Genomic DNA, 19,047 nt, shown 5'->3' on the forward strand with positions numbered 1-19,047 from the left:
AGGTGGCACATGTATCTGGAGTTTGTTTATTGTGGCTCAAAATCCTGGACTGCCTATTCTCTCTCTCTCTCTTTCTTTCTCTCTCTCTCATAAATGTATTAAGAAGGTATTAGATATCTAAATTAAAACATCTTATTTTAATTCTAGTTTTCTCAACTGTTTTTGTTTGTTTTAGTTTGTTTTGGTTTTTTGATATAAGGTCTTGCTCTATCTAACCCAACTTGACCTGGAATTAGTCTCAGGCTGGCCTCAAACTCAGAGTGATGTTCCTGCCTCAGCCGTCCAAGGGCTGGGATTAAAGGCATGTTCCACCATGCCCAGCTGAACTGTATTTTAATCTTACATGGATACTGAATTTCTTCAACTTAATTTTGTGAGACTCTGAGATAACTGTTCTCTCTGTGTAAGACCTCATCTATAACATATCTTTATTTTGCAAGCTACACCCAAACCCATGTAATGTAATAATGTGTGTGTGTATGTGTGTGTGTGTGTGTGTGTGTGTAACTTGATGCCTGGCTTAGGCTCTTATCTGGAGGCTCAAAGGAAAAATTAACTCCAAGATCATTCAGACTGTTGGAATGACTTTCCCATTCCCTTGTTGGCTTATGTGTCACTCTCAGCTCATATATCTCTCTTAGGTTCTTTGAAGGTCTTCTGTGTGATCAAATCTACCTTATGCTTCACATTCTCTAGTGTGTTCTACCACTAGGTAGAGGAAACTTGCATGACAGTAGAATTGCCCAGCTAATCTATTTGAAGGGCAACTGGTAAACAACTAAACTTCATTATGTCTGCAAAACATCATTTTCCCTGTAACACAACATAATTATAGGAGTAACACCAGGAATCAAAGGTCAGGTGGGCCAACAGGGAATCTCCCTCCCTTATGAGCGATGACCACAAATGAGACTGAATATAGTACCAAGATGGCTGAAGTTTAAAAAAACTGTAATACAATGGTAATGATTATTACTCTACTATTTTGCTTCTTATATATGTAAATATAATGTAGATATTCTTGTTACATTATGATATATATATATAATGCATTTAATCAAACTTGAAAATGAAGGATCTTAAATGTCATAAATAATAAAACAATGACATCTGCTAAAATCTAGTTTATTAAAAGCCCGACATTTCAAAGGATCTTACATTAATGCCATCTGTCCAAAGAAACTTGCAACCATATAACTCAGGTAATAATATATTTAAAATCTTTTGAAAATAAGATAATGTGTCTTCCTTTCTGAAGCTACACCTGTTTCTTTTATTGGTTTTGTATACAAGGTATATTCAACTACATGAAGGGTAATTTTTAAATTACCCTGTTAACTCTTGTAACACTTAAAACTACCTGTTCCCCTAACCACTCTAGAATATGTTTGAAGTACGAGAAATCATCTTCTCAAAACACAAAGTGTGGTCAAGTAGGTGAGATCCCCTGCCCTGTAAAACCATGGCGGTACTGGCAGTGCTGAGAGTGCTGGGGGAGAACACAATGGAGGACAGAAAAATGCATTGAAGCACGCCTGGGGAAGTTTGGATCTGATTGAAGAATCCTGATGGCCCCACTCATAGCCCAAACAAGAAAAATGCAAGAACAATGGTCGGGAATGCACTGGGATTGGGAGGCCTGACATCAACTGTCAAAGCACAATTCCAATTCCAGACAAAAGCCCAGAACTGAGAGGCAATCTGAGGGGTACTGGGAAGAGACTACTAGCAAGCAGCATGACAAACAGAATAAGGTGCGGGTCCCCAGTGGAGAAGGTGCAGGAGACAGAGCTAGAGATCTCAGAGAGTAAGCTGTGCTGGTCTCACACACTGCCCAAAACCAATAGAAAAAAGAGCTTCAGGTCTAAAAATATTAAACCTTCTGAAAGCTTAGGAAGATGTGGTGGTGATTTGATTCAAGTGTTCCCCATAAACTTATGTGTTCTGAATATTAGGTTCCCAGCTGATAGAGATTTGGGAATTAACACCTCCTAGAGACAGTATATTGTTGGTGGCAGGCTTATGGCTGTTATATACAGTTTCCTCATGCCAGTATTTGGCACACTCTCCTGTTGCTACTGTCCACCTTATGTTGGGGACCACCCTCTGCTCATGCCATTGTTTTCCCTGCCATCAAGGAGCTTCCCCCTTAAGCCTATAAGCCAAAATAAATCTCTTTTTTCCCCCACAAACTGCTCTTGGTTGGCTTATTTCTACCAGCAATGCAAACCTAACTGCTACAGTAAAGTGGTACTGAGGTGTGGGATTGCTGCTAGACATGTGACTGTGGCTTTGGCCTTTTGGAGCTGATTTTCAAGAGGAATGTAGAAGGACTTGAAACGTTAAGAGTCTCCTTGGAGTGCTGTAAATACAGCATGATGGACTATTCAGGTCCAGGTTGAAAGACCTGAATGCAGTAAGAATTATGGACTGTGATGTCTGGCTTACTAGGCTGAGAAAGAGCTTTGCTTAGACTGGGATAGAAGCAGTTTGTGTGAGAAGCTTGCTGTTATGCCTACCCTGAGAATTTGTGCATGGTTGCTTTGAGTAGAAATGGACTGGTATGAGTAGAGGGATACGATGACACAGAAATGAAATATTTGGGCTGAAATTTCTGCCTGTTCAGTTGTAATTATATAAGATTACAACCTCTGAGATTTGGCCAGTTGACCTGCACTGGGGCAACAGGAAGAATGTTGATACTTTTGCAGGGGCTTAAGTGCTCAAGGAGAAAATAGAGAATAACATAGTCATGACAAAAGCAAACCTGAACGTAAAATCTGCCTTTAAGAAATTCTAATAAAACTGTAACCTACTACCTCAAAGTGAGTGAGGAGGCAGTCTGCAAACTACACAAGATGTATAAAAGCAGCTTAAGAAAGAACTAGACAGATCTAGAACAGTACTAGCATGTGGACATGTAATTCATGCTTTAAAACTGATTCTAGACAGACCGAATGAAAGGGAACACAGTTACAGATAAACATAACAGAAAGTCTAACACAAAATAATTTAAAATATTTACAAATAAAAACAAAATCATCAAAGTATTAATATCACTTATAAATCAAAAACATATTCTCCAGACTATATAAATATGTATCTTTACTCTAAACACAAAAAATCCACTAACAAATTTGAAACTCCATGAAATATGTTGGTAATAGGAGTATGCCTATAGTAAATCCAGAAAGTGTTGTTTATATATTAGACTTAAATTTATGTGTAAATCATCAATAAATTTAAAAAAATGGATTTCTTATGGTAGAAGCAAGGTGTGACATTGCATGCAGGCTCTGAAGAGCTCTATGTGGGTGTAATGGTCAATCTTTCATTATCAACTTGACTGAATTCAAAATTACCTCAGAAACAAATCCCTAGAGATGTCTGAGGAGTTCTAGAATACGTTAAGTGAGGTGTGAAATCCACCCTAACTGTGGGCAGAACCGTTCCATGGGATGGGTTCTCAGACTGAATACACAGGAGGAAGGGAGCTGCGCACCAGCATTCATCTCCCCACCTCCTCACTGGGGACGCATCACAGCTGCTTCAGGCCCTGCTGTCATGTTTTCCCCACCAAGACAGGCTGTATGCTTTTGAACTGTAATTCCTCTACCCTCCAAATTCAGACTTTCCCTACGTTGCTTTTAGTCAGGTATTTGGTTATGGAACTGAGACAGAAATACAACTGAATTAGCATTTGAGGTATCCACATAAAATCATTAAGGAAGAATTAATTTCTGTCATGTTGTGTCTCTAGACATGACCTTGGAGCCAGAATATGCAGGTATCAGTTGACACATCTAGTTCCTAGATTTTAGTTTTGAAGTATCATTCCTCACTAAGAGGACTGGAAGTCTTTGGAAATAGTTTTATAGGCTTGTGAAAGGTAGAAGTGGGAGTATCCCAGAATTGAAAATATTCAAATCAGATCCTTAACCTTCAGAGTAACATACAGTCTCATCTTTGCAGCACAATTCAAAAGTGATCACAGAACATAATTGTGTGACATTCAATATACACAGTAAGCTCAACCATGTTTGAGTTCTCACTACTTTATCTACAAAACACAAAATACAAGACAAACTCAGAAGCTCTATTCACTAATGATATAAGGTAGATGCTTATGCTTCTCTCACAAATGGCAATCAATAAACACTCTCATCAACCAAACCACTAACTTTTCCTGTGACCCCAATCTAGATGCCAGTTAGGTTTCAGCACCTGAAAATTTGATCACACTATTTCATGCTAAAAGTAAAACTATACTTCCCTTACACTCTATCATCCATATTAAAAATGCTTCCATCTAAGAGATGAAAGCATTAGTCATAATTTAGCCTAAATTTAGGCTGGACATTCAGTTTCAAAGCAGTGTATATCATTTCAGGTAAAAACTGTCAAGGAAAGTGCCAAGTCTTTGAGCATCAACAGACATTTCTCGTAGCCAAAAATAGACTAGAGAAAAATCCTTGATTCCCCCACTAGGCCATGAGAACCCAGAGGCAACCCAGGGGGTGGGATTTGTTTGTCTGTTTTCTTTTCTTTGCTCTGATTCACTCTCTTACAGATGAATCCAGCAATACCTTTCCTGTCCCAGCTGCCACAGTCCCTTCATTTACTAATGTATTCATCTCTTCTGCAAACAGTTTTGAGCACTTAACATGTGCCCAGCACTCTGTTATATGCTAGAGATACAGAATGGAAAATAAACAGGTGTGTGGACATCACACCTCACACAGTATGCACCTGGCCTCACAGGTAACTATACAGACACCTGCAATGGTGTGTTCTAAGTGCTTGTGAAAATGAAAGTCTGTGAGGCACACACTGATCCTAATCAGAGGAGGACCACTGAAGGATCTTAAATCAGTGAATAAACTACTGAGATTTTTACTTGTGAAAGAACACTCTGCATTTTTGGACAACCAGGAGGGAGTAAGAAGGCAGAGGAAAGAGTCTCACGGAGTCAAATAAAGTAGACAACACCAGATACCACAGCAACTGTAATGATACTGTTAACCAGAATCAAAGCCATTCTTTAGCTAGGTGTTATGCACACTACAGTAGTTATCTCAGTGCACACAGGCAAACAGAGTTACATAGTGCTATCAGCCCCTGTTCTTAAGATTTTACACAGGAGGAGATCCTGGCTCAGAATGGTTAAGTAACAGCCTCATGAATCAAAGCTTTAAGGAACAAAGGCAGAGGTCCATCTGTCTTGGACCACTGTATCATGCTATTAGAGTGGACATCCTGCCCTACATAGTTCAAGCTCTATTCACACATGCTGAATTTGAGGACACTGTTTCAATAAACAGTAATGGATATTTCATGTTTCATGAGTATCGGAAGGAGCTTTGACTGTAAGACAGAAAAATAAATCCTAAAAGTATAAATTAATATCCAAACAAAATATAAAATCCATATATATATATATATATATATATATATACATATATATATATATATGTATGTATATGTATATATTTCAAGGTTATTAATTCTATTTTCTTATACAGTTCATAGCTTCTATTTATACTATATATCATTACATGAGAGAATTTCAACATGTGTTTCTTATTATCCTTAAGCTTAATAAAATACTGATACTTAGTCAATTATTACAAAACTTTTATTTATCAGCTATTTCATAGTTTAAAATATGAATAAAAGCATCAAATACTGATGTACTATTATAGACTATGTCATAGAATAGAGTATGCCATTTTCCTTAAAACTTTCTCAGTCTATAAGTATTAGTTTCAGCATAGAAAATACAAAAACACTTATTACTATAGAAGTGATTAGTCATATTTTCATCTTATTTCAATATTAAAATTATAAAGAAAAGTAGACCATACCTCAACTCTTTTCTAACTAAATAACCACGAATCCATCTTTGAATAATCAAAACTGGTGAGTTATGAGCCATAATTTCATTAATTCTTGAAATAATGTATTTAATATTATTAGTTTCATCCTCATAGGTTGTTCCCTGTGTGAAAAAAATTTAGTCAGTAATTTTTGTCTCTCTAAATTATTTCCAAGAACTACTTTAAATTGAGTAACTTCCTAATCTAAATAAACTAATAAGATATCCCAAGATGTTTTTTAATCACTGTTAATAAATAATAGATATATGTTAACATTAGTTTTATTAGCATACAACATCAAGAATTAGTACAACTGAATGATTTCAGTTCTCTGCACAAAATGACAGGCTCCTGATGGCTTCATCCATTGGAGATTGCCAATGAGATTACATATGTGAATTTTTCACCATAAGAATCCTGATGTCTGGAAACCAGTGGTAGAACAAGTTCCAATGAACCACTAAAATAATCTGTATGTCACCCCTGTGACTGTTGGAGTGTCTGGTTCTGAAGTAGATGTCCGGCCTCCTCCCCTAGGTCTGGGAACTTTGCAATACATTCTCCTTAGGGTGCCTTTGAGCTTGGGTCTGGAATGAAACTGTCTCCCATTCACTGACAGACAACACACTATGCCAATTACCTTCCTACGCAACATTCTTCTTATTCTTATTTACTCCTCCCTAGAAAAGGAAAATCTTTTGGCCTGACTCTGAAGCTTTTCACCCATCCTCATCAAGTGGGAATCCAAGTTTGATTTGACTGTGTGAATCTGTCTAGTCTTTCTACATTCCGTTCTCTTGGTCTCAAGCTAACCCTTGCTTTCTCTTCTCCATTATTTCTTTTTGATACAAGATCTCACTCTGTAGCCCAGTATGACCATGGACTCCTGATCTATCTACCTCAACCTTCAGTCCCAGATGGCATGTGCTTTTGTATCTCATAATTCTCTTTATTCTACTAAAAGCATAGGAAATGTCTAGTAGCTAAAGATAGCAGAGGGGGAAAAAATTGTTCTTTTATTATTTGCTTTAACAACTACACAGAAGGTCTGCCTATGTCTGAATTTTAGGTTACTTGTTTTCTTACGTATACAAAAGTAATCCCAGTTCATAGCATTGGCTCCTTACCTGGATCACAATGACTAGAGACATGGCTAACACATGGAGGGAAAAATAGCTCTCCACTGTATGCATTTGAGTAAATACTTTAGATTTCCAAAATTACTTTGTTGTCACATGATAAAAAATAATCCATGTTCCCCTCTTCCTTCAAAATACACTTTCAACTATATCCACAAAAAGCAGTTTACAAATAATTTTGTAACACATTTAGGGACAAATGAGATCCTTACTGTTATTTTTATTACATAATAGAACATAACTCTTAACTATACTACAGGAGTATCTCTGTAATAATAAACATATACTTCTTTATTTCCCCAATACACGTTCTCCTGATTAAGGAAATAATAATACTTTGAGAATTCTTACAAAGTGCATTTTACCTAGTTTTCACAATATTCTTTGGTTCACTGATAAGAACAATGAAATGCCATAAAATACATATTTCAAACATTACTAAATATCAGCATAGCTTCACATTTATTCTTTCACAAGACATATTTTGGTACAAATTAAATGAATTTTCTATCACCAGCAAATAATCAAGAGCGTTGTTTACAGCAGTGTACTGAACAAAAAATGAGGAATAACGCTATAGAACACATTCATGCACAGCACTGCTCTGGCATCTGTCTTTCACTCCCACTTTCTGCACAATGTCTTTTTACTACTATTGCCAAGTCTATGAAATCTTCAATCCTCTGCTTTTTAGTGTAAACATTTTCCTCATTTAAAAATGTTAGTATTATCTCATTTAATTTTTTCCATTTATCCTAAAAATCCTCCACTTACCCTACTTACTACAAATTAAGGCTTTATTTTTTTCCCTCTGCCTAAGATTTTCTGAGAAAAGATTGTACAATTGGCAATCATACTACAGCACTGCACTATCGTAAGCAGCACCTGCAGGCCATTGACATTCTGGAAGATGAAACAACTTTGGAATCAATAGGCCTTTCAACATGCTTTTGTCTGTGTTCACATGTTCTACCCTTTAGAAACTTTCATTTTTAAAAATTTATTTCCTGTTAATCTAAATGATAATAATTGTCATATGTTTGCTTTGTGAAAACTCCCACCTCCCTGGATCAATTCCCTTTAATCCTCTCATTCCTGTGCTCTGCAGGCATGGATAAGAACATGCTCTGAGGGTTTGTCTTTTTCTTCTGGTCTGATTTATACCTCAAGCCCAGAATACGGTTTCTGAAATTTATTCCTTATTTCCAATGCTTTGTGTATATCTCTCCTTCAAACAAAAATCAAAACAGGATCAAACTTACATTTCTACTAAAAATTTAGCTGTCATTTCTATTGTATCACCCTTTGTCCCTGTTATCCAGTTTTAAAACTACTGTTGATTATTGGAGTTGGAGTGTAAAACGCTCCCCATAGGCTTGTGTGTTGGAAAGCTTGGTCTCCAGCTAGTGCCCCTGTTTGTGAGGGCTGTGAAACCTAGAGGAGGTAGAGCCTTGCTGGAGGAAGCGAGTCATTGGTAGCAAATCATGAGGATTCACAGGCCAGCCACATTTCCTGTTGGATTATAGATGTAATGTGACCAGCTGGCCTCCTGCTCCAAATGCAATTGGTCTCTTGCTGTGATGAATTTCCCTCAAAACTGTGAGCTAGAGTAAACCCTTCCTTCCTTATGATGCTTCCTGGCAGGTGTTTGATCACAACAACTGTACAGAAAGTAATGAAGTAAGCTGTTTTCCTTCCATAGTCAACCAGTTTAAAATAGCTCATTCAATAATTGCACAGGTCGTTATGATAAAATGTTGACTGAAGGTAGCTGGAAGGTGTGGAGCACCTAGCTCCTGATGACATATACAGGAATAGCTTGTAAGGCTCATAAGGGTCATTGAGCCTCACTTCCTTCTGAAATATGACTATACTATCTTTCCAATCCAAAAGGAGTGCTAAATAAGACATTTTGTAGAAGGCATTATCAATCTATCAGAGCTAATGTAGCCTAAATCTATACCTCTTTTACCCTACTGATGCCTTTCCTAGTCTTGTCTGTTTTTCTTAGTAATTAATGTCAACTTTCAATCAATGGTTTTGTTTGTTTGCTGTTGTATATATCACCTTATATATTTGTTGTCTCTGCCTTCTGCTGAACTTAAATGAGTGGAGGAATTTGTAAGCATGTCTACCATTCAATCTCCAAAACTGGGAGTAACTCTCCTTATGTATGAGATGGAAACATATATATTTGGTGCAAGAATAAAAATAAAGCCCATCAAGCTGTCACACTGGTTTTCACTGGTGTCTGCCTGCTGTCACCCTGTATTGTTTTACAGGGGCTATCTGTATTAATAAAAAAATCTACCAACATTTTAATTTTAAGTCTTTCCATTTGTGACCACTGTTTAATGTTCATGAGCCTTTTCTTTCTTTAGTTTGGTGGGGGAGGATGAAGGGCAGGCAGGGTCTCACTCTAGCTCAGGCTGACCAGAAACTCACTCTAGTTCCAGGCTGACCTCAAACTCACAGTGATCCTCCTACCTTTTCCTCCTAAGCACTGATGGTCGTGCACCACCACACCCAGCCATGAGCCTTTTCACTGTTCAAACTCATTTCCCCTTCCTCCTCAAGCTTTCTACTCAATTCCCTTTGGTCAATGACAGAACACATATGGAGCTGTGGTCCTAACATCACATAATCTTATCACGTTACAGCTCTCTTAGTGTGCTGAAGCATATTCCAGGACGTTAGAATCGTGATGAGATCACCTGACAGTTCATCCAGCAAGTGTAACCCCACAGTTAAATGATGCATGTCTCTGTTGTGAATTCATACATGTTTATAACAAAGGAAAATACTGCTTTGCCTACTTGGTTAATAATTGCACCTTACACCTGCTTTTTGCTAATATGTGCAAAGCTAACCTCCTACATGTTTATAACAAAGGAAAATACTGCTTTGCCTACTTGGTTAATAATTGCACCTTACACCTGCTTTTTGCTAATATGTGCAAAGCTAACCTCCTCCTTTAAATTTATTTGTTGTAAAATTCAAGTGTTATGAAGAATACTTGTATTTTTAAATATCTCCAATAGTACATATACTAACCTTTCCCCACTGTCTTCCAATATTTCACAAATTTGTAATGGTTTTATTTATGCCAGTGTCACAAAATTAGCTAAGAATTAAATATTTTATCATTTTCTGATATTAATATCAATTGTCTTTTATGTTATCCAAACAACATAAAAATGCTCAATGCAATTATTATATAACCTAAGACACTAAATATCTACATATCTACTTTGAATAAGAAATATATCTGTCAGTGACTGAGAATATGGTTTGCCAGTTTAAGGAACCTTGTTGCAAAGCCTGCAGGCTAGTGTCAGTTCCCCATTAACCACATAAAGCCAGATGTACAAGTGGCATATGAATTGAATTCATTTGCAGTGGCAAAGGCCCTAGTGGCTCTATTCTCACTCCCTGTTCACTATACACATACGTGTGTGTGTGTGTGTGTGTGTGTGTGTGTGTGTGTGTGTGTGTATTCTCCACAACTCAATTTTAAGCTCAACATTTTTTGTTGTTGTTGTTGTTTTGAGGTAGGGTCTCACTCTAGCCCAGGCTGACCTGGAATTCACTACAGAGTCTCAGGATGGCCTCAAACTCACAGCAATCCTCCTACCTCAGCCTCCTGAGTGCTGGGGTTAAAGGCATGTGCCACCACACCCCAGCATAGCTCAACATTTTAATGTAAGAGTCAGAGAAGCCTTTACAAAATTTAAGACTTAAATTCATTATAATACATTCTGTGATTTATAGTATTTAAAGTATTTTATAAAACCAACATAATACAAAAATGTGAAATAACCTACAAATTTATATAGAGAACTTAGTGAATAAATGTTTACTTTGATAAGTTTGTTTTAAAGGAAACCCCAATGAAACAAATTACCTTTACTAGTGCAGGACAAATATTAAGGAAAAGTCGATGGTTATATGCCTTGAATCTTTCAGGAAGATGCCAGTTCTGAATTATTTCTTCATCTGATATCACGTGACGATCCAGGGCCTTGAGTGACCAGATGCTGTTAACAAGGACATGCCTGTAGCCTTTCTGAAGGCTTACTGGACAATCAAACATAGTGAGGGCAGTGAGGTTTGGACAGGCAGATAACACACATACATTCTTTAACTTCACAAACCCATTGTCATGAAGATAGAGGAGTTTTAGATTCTTTAATCCACTCCAAAATGTGCGATCTGGTAAATACTTGATCTGAAATAGTCATGGAAAACATTTAATACATATATCTTTTGCACTGAAATAGTAAAATATTTAATATCATCTAACATTCAGTGTTTCCCCAAGGTAAGTTTCTAATACATAACCAAAGGGTATTTCCAATGGTCCATTCAATGACTGAGGAAACAACATAAAACACTGGACATCTGAAGTGAGTAGTATTTAAAAATATGACAGAATACATAGGCATGTGATACACTAGATCATGTAGCTATAAATTGTTCAGTGAAAATTATTTGCTATAGGAATTACTCTAAACATTTCCAAAACACTTTCCTTACTTGAAGAGTTAAAGAACAGATATAATTTTAGTCCAGATTATAGATTTCAGAACTAAAATATGCCAAAATCATTCATTACTTATGTATTTTCATTGATACTTGTTTCCTAAATTTTAATTTCATGTTGATTTACCCTACCTTATTTTTAATGTATTATTTTAAATATCATTTATATTTTCAAGAGAAATTGGAGCAATATTATGGTTTATGTATATACAAACAGTAGCTATTGCTTACCTGGTTTCCATGAAGATCAAGTTTGATTAACTTTACACAATTCTGAATTGGATGAATATCTGTAATGAAATTGTTTGAAAAAATACATACTCTAAGAGAGATGCAAGACTGTAAATTTTCCATGGATTTTAAATGAAGGCCATTGTATTTCACATAAACAAAATCTTTTTGATCTTCTATTATATTTTCATTATAATGACTCCATTCCACATGATTAATTAGCTCTTGTGTGATTGTTCCATGAAACATCTAGAAATGTGGAAAATTACTTAGAAAAATATTTTCAACTTTCAAAATTTTACCTGCAAACAAAATTCAATATTTGCTCAAAGATAGTGGAACTAAAAATGGGTAAACATTTCAACATGACAAAAGACAATCTAGGACCAAGGACATCACTTATTTGATAAAGTACCCCCAGGAATTCAAGTACCCCCCATGTTTGATACTCAACATTATGTAAGAGATGAATGTGGTAGTGCACACTTGTCATTCCAGTGCTCAGTAGACAGAGGCAGAAAGATCCTATGTGTAAGGTCATCCTTCACTACAGAGTGAATTCCATGAAACCCTGCCTGCAAAAAATCTATCTAATTAACATAGAATCTTCTATCCCCAAATATCTATTCCTCTTGGTTTAAAGATACTGTTAAATAAAATGTACAATGTTGTTGTTCATGAACTGAATTTTTAAACTATTCTCAGTTAATTTTTAGTGAGTGCAATATGAATTTTAAAACAAGTTAGTCACCTGTGCAGCCTGTCCATATACCACATTAACTACTTCATATTCATGTTCCCTGTCACCTCAAGTTCTACCAATCCATCATATGAATAATTTTACTATTTACATCATAATAATAGGTTATATATATTTGAAGTAAATATTAAGAGATGATTAAGATATAGAAATATAGTATTCTCCTTTATAAAAACTAGTATTTTAAAAATTTTATTTATGTAAGACAGAGTAAGAGAGAAGAAAGAGGAATAAAAGATTGTGCCCGGATCTCTTTTCACTGTACATGAATCCCATAAGTATACACTACTTTGTACAGCTGGCTTTACATGGGTACTTGAGAACTGAACTATATGTACATAGATGAACAGATTACTGAGGGTGGAAATTTCTAAGTGAGGTCAGGGAAAGCGATTGAGTAAAGGAAGGGTGGTGGGAGGGTTCATAAAAATCTAAGAGGGTATGAATAAGTCATAGGGAAACCTACTTTTTTGGTCAGTGGCACACCCAGAAGCCATAGATCGTTACTAGAAAATGTTCAGCGCCAGGAATGGGATACCTCCTAGTGAGTTGTTGGCCAGGGAGGTCCCCAATGCCCCCAAAACATTATAGGCCATTGCTGAAGCTTAGTTTCCCACCAGGAATAGATGGTAAGACCCTACTGCTGAAGAGTCCACATGCTAGTCCTGCAAGGTCACTGAAAAATATTGCTAGAACCAAGCTGAAACCCTCCTCCATGTAGACTAGCTGACAGAAAGCTGAAAAAAGTCATGCTGCATGCAGCTCCATGGGAGAGAGACAGAAATAATCAGTGGAGATAAACAACAGTGGACACTGTAAGCCTTAAGTTTGGCCAGCCAGGCCAAATGAGCCAAATGGGTGCAATACTGACATGTCTATTATGGGGGAAACTAACTGCTCTCTAATTGGACTAGAGTTCTGTTCCACAAGAGGGAATACATGTGTGATACTGAAAATTCTATGATGGGGGAAGTCATGAGCCCTAGGAGTATAAGGCCTGCTCGTGTCTGGTTAAATACATACATTATGCTCACCAAACTGCCTGGTAAGCACTTCTCTAAATGTCCATACCCATATATTAATGATATTCTCACGTTGAGTTAGAAAAGCTTCTCTTTCAAATGATGATGGACTCTGAGATGATTCAAAAGGTACCATTGTGTTGAGAAGTGACAGAGGAGTGTTCAGCACAGAAACATCTCTATCATACTTTCCAAGGCTCAGGATCCATTAGTGGTGGAAAGAATGTAAAGAGTGAAAGGAAGGATAGGACTCCTTACAATTCACTTTCCCAGAGACAAAATGGCCTGGATATCCATGACCTCACAGTGTCTGGCACTACCCATATAAAACCATCATAATGGAGGAAAAGATGATGACATCCAAAAAAAAAAAAAAAAGAGAGAGACTGATGGAGAGGAAAGCATGGAGAGTGGAGTTGTGGAGGGGGGATTATCGTCTATAATTATGGAAGTTGTCAATAATAAAAAAAAATTAAAAGAAAATACATTGGAGGCCGAAGAGAGGGCTCAGCATTTAAAGCGCTTGCTAGTAAAAGTTGAGTTGAGTTTGATTTCCCAGTACCCATGTGAAGCCAGATGCACAAAGTGGAACATGCACTAGGCCTTGGTACATCGTGCTTTTGCTCTCATATAAATAAAAATAGGGCTGGAGAAAAAAAATAATGTTTTAAAATTATTTTACTTATTTGATACAAAGGGAGGGGGAGAAAGAGAAAAAAAATGTCACTGCATATGAACTCCAGACACATGCATCACTTTGTACAGCTGGCTTTACGTGGATACTGGGGAAGTGAACCATGACTGACAGGCTTTAAAGCAATCCATCCAGCTCCTAGAAATTAGTATTCTAAGACAGGCCTGTGGCATGGGCCTTTAATATCAACTACTGAGGAGCCTGAGTGAGGCAAGAAGACTGCAAATGTAAGAACTTCCAGGGTAATAAAGTTAGTTCAAGGCCAGCCTCAGAAATAAATAAACTCTCTCTCAAAATTAAAAATAAAAAAAAGGACTGAAGTTAAAGCTTGGTAGTTCAATTCCCAGCAAAACACACACACACACACACACACACACACAAACACATCACCATCAGAAATAAAGCATATTTTGCTAAGGTTATTCAGAAAAGTCTCCTATCATATTTCTCAGTCATCTTGAAAAATGACGATTTTTTTTCATATTCTATTTTAAATAACACCATGGAGCATTTTAGGTTTGTTGATCTATACTCATTACACATCATGAAAAGTAAAATTAAGCAATGTCCAGACCCTACAGCATACCTTTTAATCATGGTGTTGCAACCATGGGCACAAGGAGCTCGAATGCAAGGCATGCAATGTGCTAGATGGATGCAGATGAAATCTCTACAAAACACAACATACACCAAATATAACCTCATCTTGGTTTCCATTTTCCATTTAAACATATTAGGGAGAAATACATGAGGTGGTACTCTTTGAGGTTAATCATTAAAAAATGATAATTTAAATTCAATACTGAAAGCAAACATACTTGATACATAATAAATACTGGGAGAACATTTTCAAAGATCTGCCTTGTATTCTGTATCTAGTATCGCTAGGTACATTTTGAAATGTAATATGAAATTTGATTATCTGTGTCAAACAACTCAGTTTTTAGGTGTTACTCATGATGTGGTGAAATAAATGAAATGTTAAGTACTGGGAAGAATTATCAAAGCAGTTTGTAAGGTATTTACATATAAAGGAAACACTTGGAAAATTGTAAACAATATTATGAAGTTAGAATGTCTATAACATATTTAACTTCATAATTATTAACAAAAATATATCAATTTGGGGCTGGAGATATGGCTTAGTGGTTAAGGCACTTGCCTGCAAAGCCTAACTACCCAGGTTTGATTCCTCAGTACCCATGTAAGCCAGATGCACAAGGTGGCCTATGCAACTGGAGCCCTTTTGCAGTGGGTAGAGGCCCTGGTGCTTCCATTCTTTCCCTGCCTTCCCTCTCTCCTTCCCTCTTGTAGAAGCAGTCAGAACAGTACATGATTCCTGGGAAACTAACAATGGTATATGGTTTTGTGTTATAATACAGAGCCATTTTCAAATTGTAGGAGTGATTCATTTGTATTCATGCTAAATTTATTTTGTCTTTAAATATATTTGTTATTTAAAATTTAGCATTCTATATTATGTACAGAAAAAATGTTTTTCTGAGACACTATTTTTAAGCTTAATTTTACTCCACATATGTAGATGGCAAAAGCATAAACCCTAAATTCAAAGGTAATGAGCCAGAAGCAGGTAAAACTGATCAAAATATCCATAAAAACCCATCACAGAAGTCATAACTTTTTATGAAAGAAAGTTTAGCTCAGCAAATATTTGTTTCTTGCAGACCAACTGGTCCTTAGTTAACATTCATAAAACATATTTATTTTTTACAGAGAACACATTTCTATTCAAAGTAATAAAATACTTTACAAACTAATAGAAGTTGAATTCTCCATTCACTGACATTTCATTTGAAAGAAATACAAACTAACAAAGGAGAAAATAAAAGTTTGGAAGATCTCTTTAAGAAGATATAACAAGAAAAAAAAAACTTAAAAAATTAATGGAGGCACTTGAGACGAAGGCTCAGTGGATAAAATCCATGCCACAGAAGTACAGAGACTGAAGCTCACATTCCCAGAACCCAAGTACATGTGCATGCAGTAGCATCAGTCTGTAATTCCACAATGCTTATGGTGAAGTGGGAGGTAGAAACAGATTTTACTTTGTATGGTAACTAAGGAAACATTTACCCTCAGATATTCTATAATACACTTTTTTATTTGAAATTTAATGAAAAGTTGAGGGAAGAGATAAGTAAAAAACATAACTAAAGCTGTGGCATATTTATTTTTAACACATTTTATGGCAGCATTGGCCATCCTTCTTAGAGCTAAGAAATGTTCTGTTTATATAACAGGATCTATTATAATACCCTTTGATTTTCTTAATTTTTTTCATTATTTGCTTCACATTATTAAAATGTACAATACTCAAGTATATAGGCCTATTGACTTTTATTTTCCCTTGGTATCCCAACTTAGTTCCATAATTGAAAACTCGTTTCCATCTACATACTTACAAGTCACAAAACTCCTCTATCCTCTCTACCTGTGCCCTGAACTTGATACCCACATGCATTTTGTACATAGACATATACACACACAAATCTCAAACTACTTATACATACCTGTTTACCCTTCATATCCAAAACCAAAGAAAGGTCTCTCCCTATCTTTAGCATTCATCTTCTCATCAGATAGCCATTTCATTCTCAGTTATGTTTGAAACTCCTTTCTCTCACACTCCAGACAATTTTAATCAGCAGATGTGCTCAGCTTTGCCTTTGAAATGTGTAGCAAATCTGAGCAATTTCTCACCACCCTGTTTTATCCTCTTGGCCATGACATCACTAACTCTGCACTAGACTAGCTGTGGTAGCCTGTGAACAAATGTCTCTGCTCCTGTCCTGTCCTGTCCTTTCACCTGAGGGTTTTCTTTAAACATGAGGCAAGTCACACCAAAAACCCAGAATGGGTCAGGTGTGGTAGGGCACGCCTTTTCCCAGCACTAGGGAGGCAGAGGCAGGAGGATCACTGTGAGTTCGAAGCAACCCTGAGACTACATAGTCAGCCTGGGCTCGACTGAGACCCTACCTCAGGAAAAAAAAAAAAAAAAATGGCTTCATTCCTTTAAGAGTTAGTGTTGGGGTTGGAGGGATGGCTTAGCAGTTTAGGCATTTGTTTGAAAAGCCAAAGGACCCAGGTTGATTCCCCAGGACCCACATAAGCCAGATGCACAAGGGGGCACATGTGTCTGGAGTTCATTTGCAGTGGCCAGAGCCTTGGCATGCCCAATCTCTCTCTTTCTCCCTCTTTCTATCAAACAAACAAATAAATAATTTTTTTTTTTTTTAGAAAAGAGTTAGTGTTAATGGCTTTTTGTCACTCTCTGATTTTCTATCCTTCTACTTTCTCATATGTCACTTTAATCTCTTATTTTCCCTCTTACTCAACAAAAATGTACATATTACAAAAATTTTTAAATGATAAAACTGTGAAACAGTAAAAATTTCCTCAAATAGTTTTACTGTAATTAGAGAATTAAATACCAAAATCAAGAGTCTAAAACAAAAGCCGAATTAACTGTCACATGACTGTCTGCAGGGAGCTTGACTACCTAGGCTGACTTAGACTCTATTGAAGACATGATCACATATAAATCAAACTTCATGCTGTGGTTCTGGGACTGAAATCTCCTCCTTAAACTGACTGCTACTTGCTCATTGAGATACTACAACTAAGTCATCATCCCTCTGACTCAGGTGGGATATTTTTAAGGGTGAAAAATCACAAGAGAAACACCTGTCATTAGCTAACAGCTTATGCTTGAGAAGCCAACTTTTCCTCATAAAGCCACCCAACATGGTAATCAGAGCAGCAAGGGGACCCTAGAGTTCAGTGCATGGCTGCTGAAGTGATGTTAAACACCTGGGATCCAGGGGCTGCCACCTGACCTGATGTTAAACACTTGGGGTTCTGGGTCTGGCTGCTGAAGTGATGTTAAACACCTGGGATCCAGGGGCTGCCACCTGACCTGATGTTAAACACTTGGGGTTCTGGGTCTGGCTGCTGAACTGATGTTAAACACCTATGGTTCAGGGCCTGACTGCTGACCTGATCTTAAACACCTGGGTTCTGGGCCTGACAGCTGAACTGATGTTAAAAGCCTATGGTTCAGGGCCTGACTGCTGACCTGATCTTAAACACCTGGGTTCAGGGCCTGACTGCTGACCTGATGTTAAACACCTGGGTTCTGGGTCTGACTGCTGACCTGATGGTAAACACCTGGGTTCAGGGCCTCACTGCTGACCTGATGTTAAACACCTGGGTTCTGGGTCTGACTGCTGACCTGATGTTAAACACCTGGGTTCAGGGCCTGATTGCTGACCTGATGGTAAACACCTGGGTTCTGGGCCTGACTGCTGACCTGATCTTAAACACCTGGGTTCAGGGCCTCACTGCTGACCTGATGGTAAACAACCGGGCTCAAGGGCCTGACTACTGATCTGATGTTAAACACCTGGGTTCAGGGCCTGACTGCTGACCGCATGTTAAACACTTGGGATCAAGGCGGGGCAGTTTACCAAATGTTAAAACACCTGGGGTTCAGGGCCTGACCGCTGACCAGTTGTTAAACACCTGGTGGCGGGGCCGGGCCACTGACTGGATGTTAAGCCCCCGAAGTTCAAGGTCTGGCAGCCGACCGGATGTGAACACCGGGTTCAGGGCCTGGCCGCTGGGTCAGTTCGGGGCGGCTGTTTGCCCAGGGCTGGGCCGGCCACGTTCCGGAGGGCGTGGCTCACCGCAAGCCGCGGGGCTCCGGAGTCGCAGTCGAGGGCGTATCACCGTGGCCGCGGACCGCGCCACTCCGCACCGCCCG

The 19,047-nt window shown here is 37.6% G+C and overlaps 1 protein-coding gene across 2 annotated transcripts in view; it reads right to left on the bottom strand.

Annotated features, from left to right (window-relative positions):
* Lrriq3 (leucine rich repeats and IQ motif containing 3) overlaps positions 1-14,928 on the bottom strand; it is a 75,832-nt gene extending 60,904 nt beyond the window's left edge. Inside the window, exons 1-5 of one of the 2 annotated variants that reach the window (XM_045137883.1) lie at positions 14,851-14,928; positions 11,789-12,037; positions 11,170-11,243; positions 10,920-11,052; positions 5,865-5,998 (exon numbers count right to left, since the gene is read on the bottom strand). In XM_045137883.1, the coding sequence (XP_044993818.1) occupies positions 5,865-5,998; positions 10,920-11,052; positions 11,170-11,243; positions 11,789-12,037 (590 nt within the window). In that variant the 5' untranslated portion in view covers positions 14,851-14,928. Of the gene's footprint in view, positions 1-5,864; positions 5,999-10,919; positions 11,244-11,788; positions 12,038-14,850 lie in introns of both variants that reach the window. The other variant, XM_004653737.2, reaches the window with a different exon arrangement.
* Positions 14,929-19,047: the final 4,119 nt, after the last annotated feature.

The sequence above is a fragment of the Jaculus jaculus genome, chromosome 19, assembly GCF_020740685.1.
Source record: "Jaculus jaculus isolate mJacJac1 chromosome 19, mJacJac1.mat.Y.cur, whole genome shotgun sequence".
Classification (NCBI taxonomy): Eukaryota; Metazoa; Chordata; class Mammalia; order Rodentia; family Dipodidae; genus Jaculus; species Jaculus jaculus.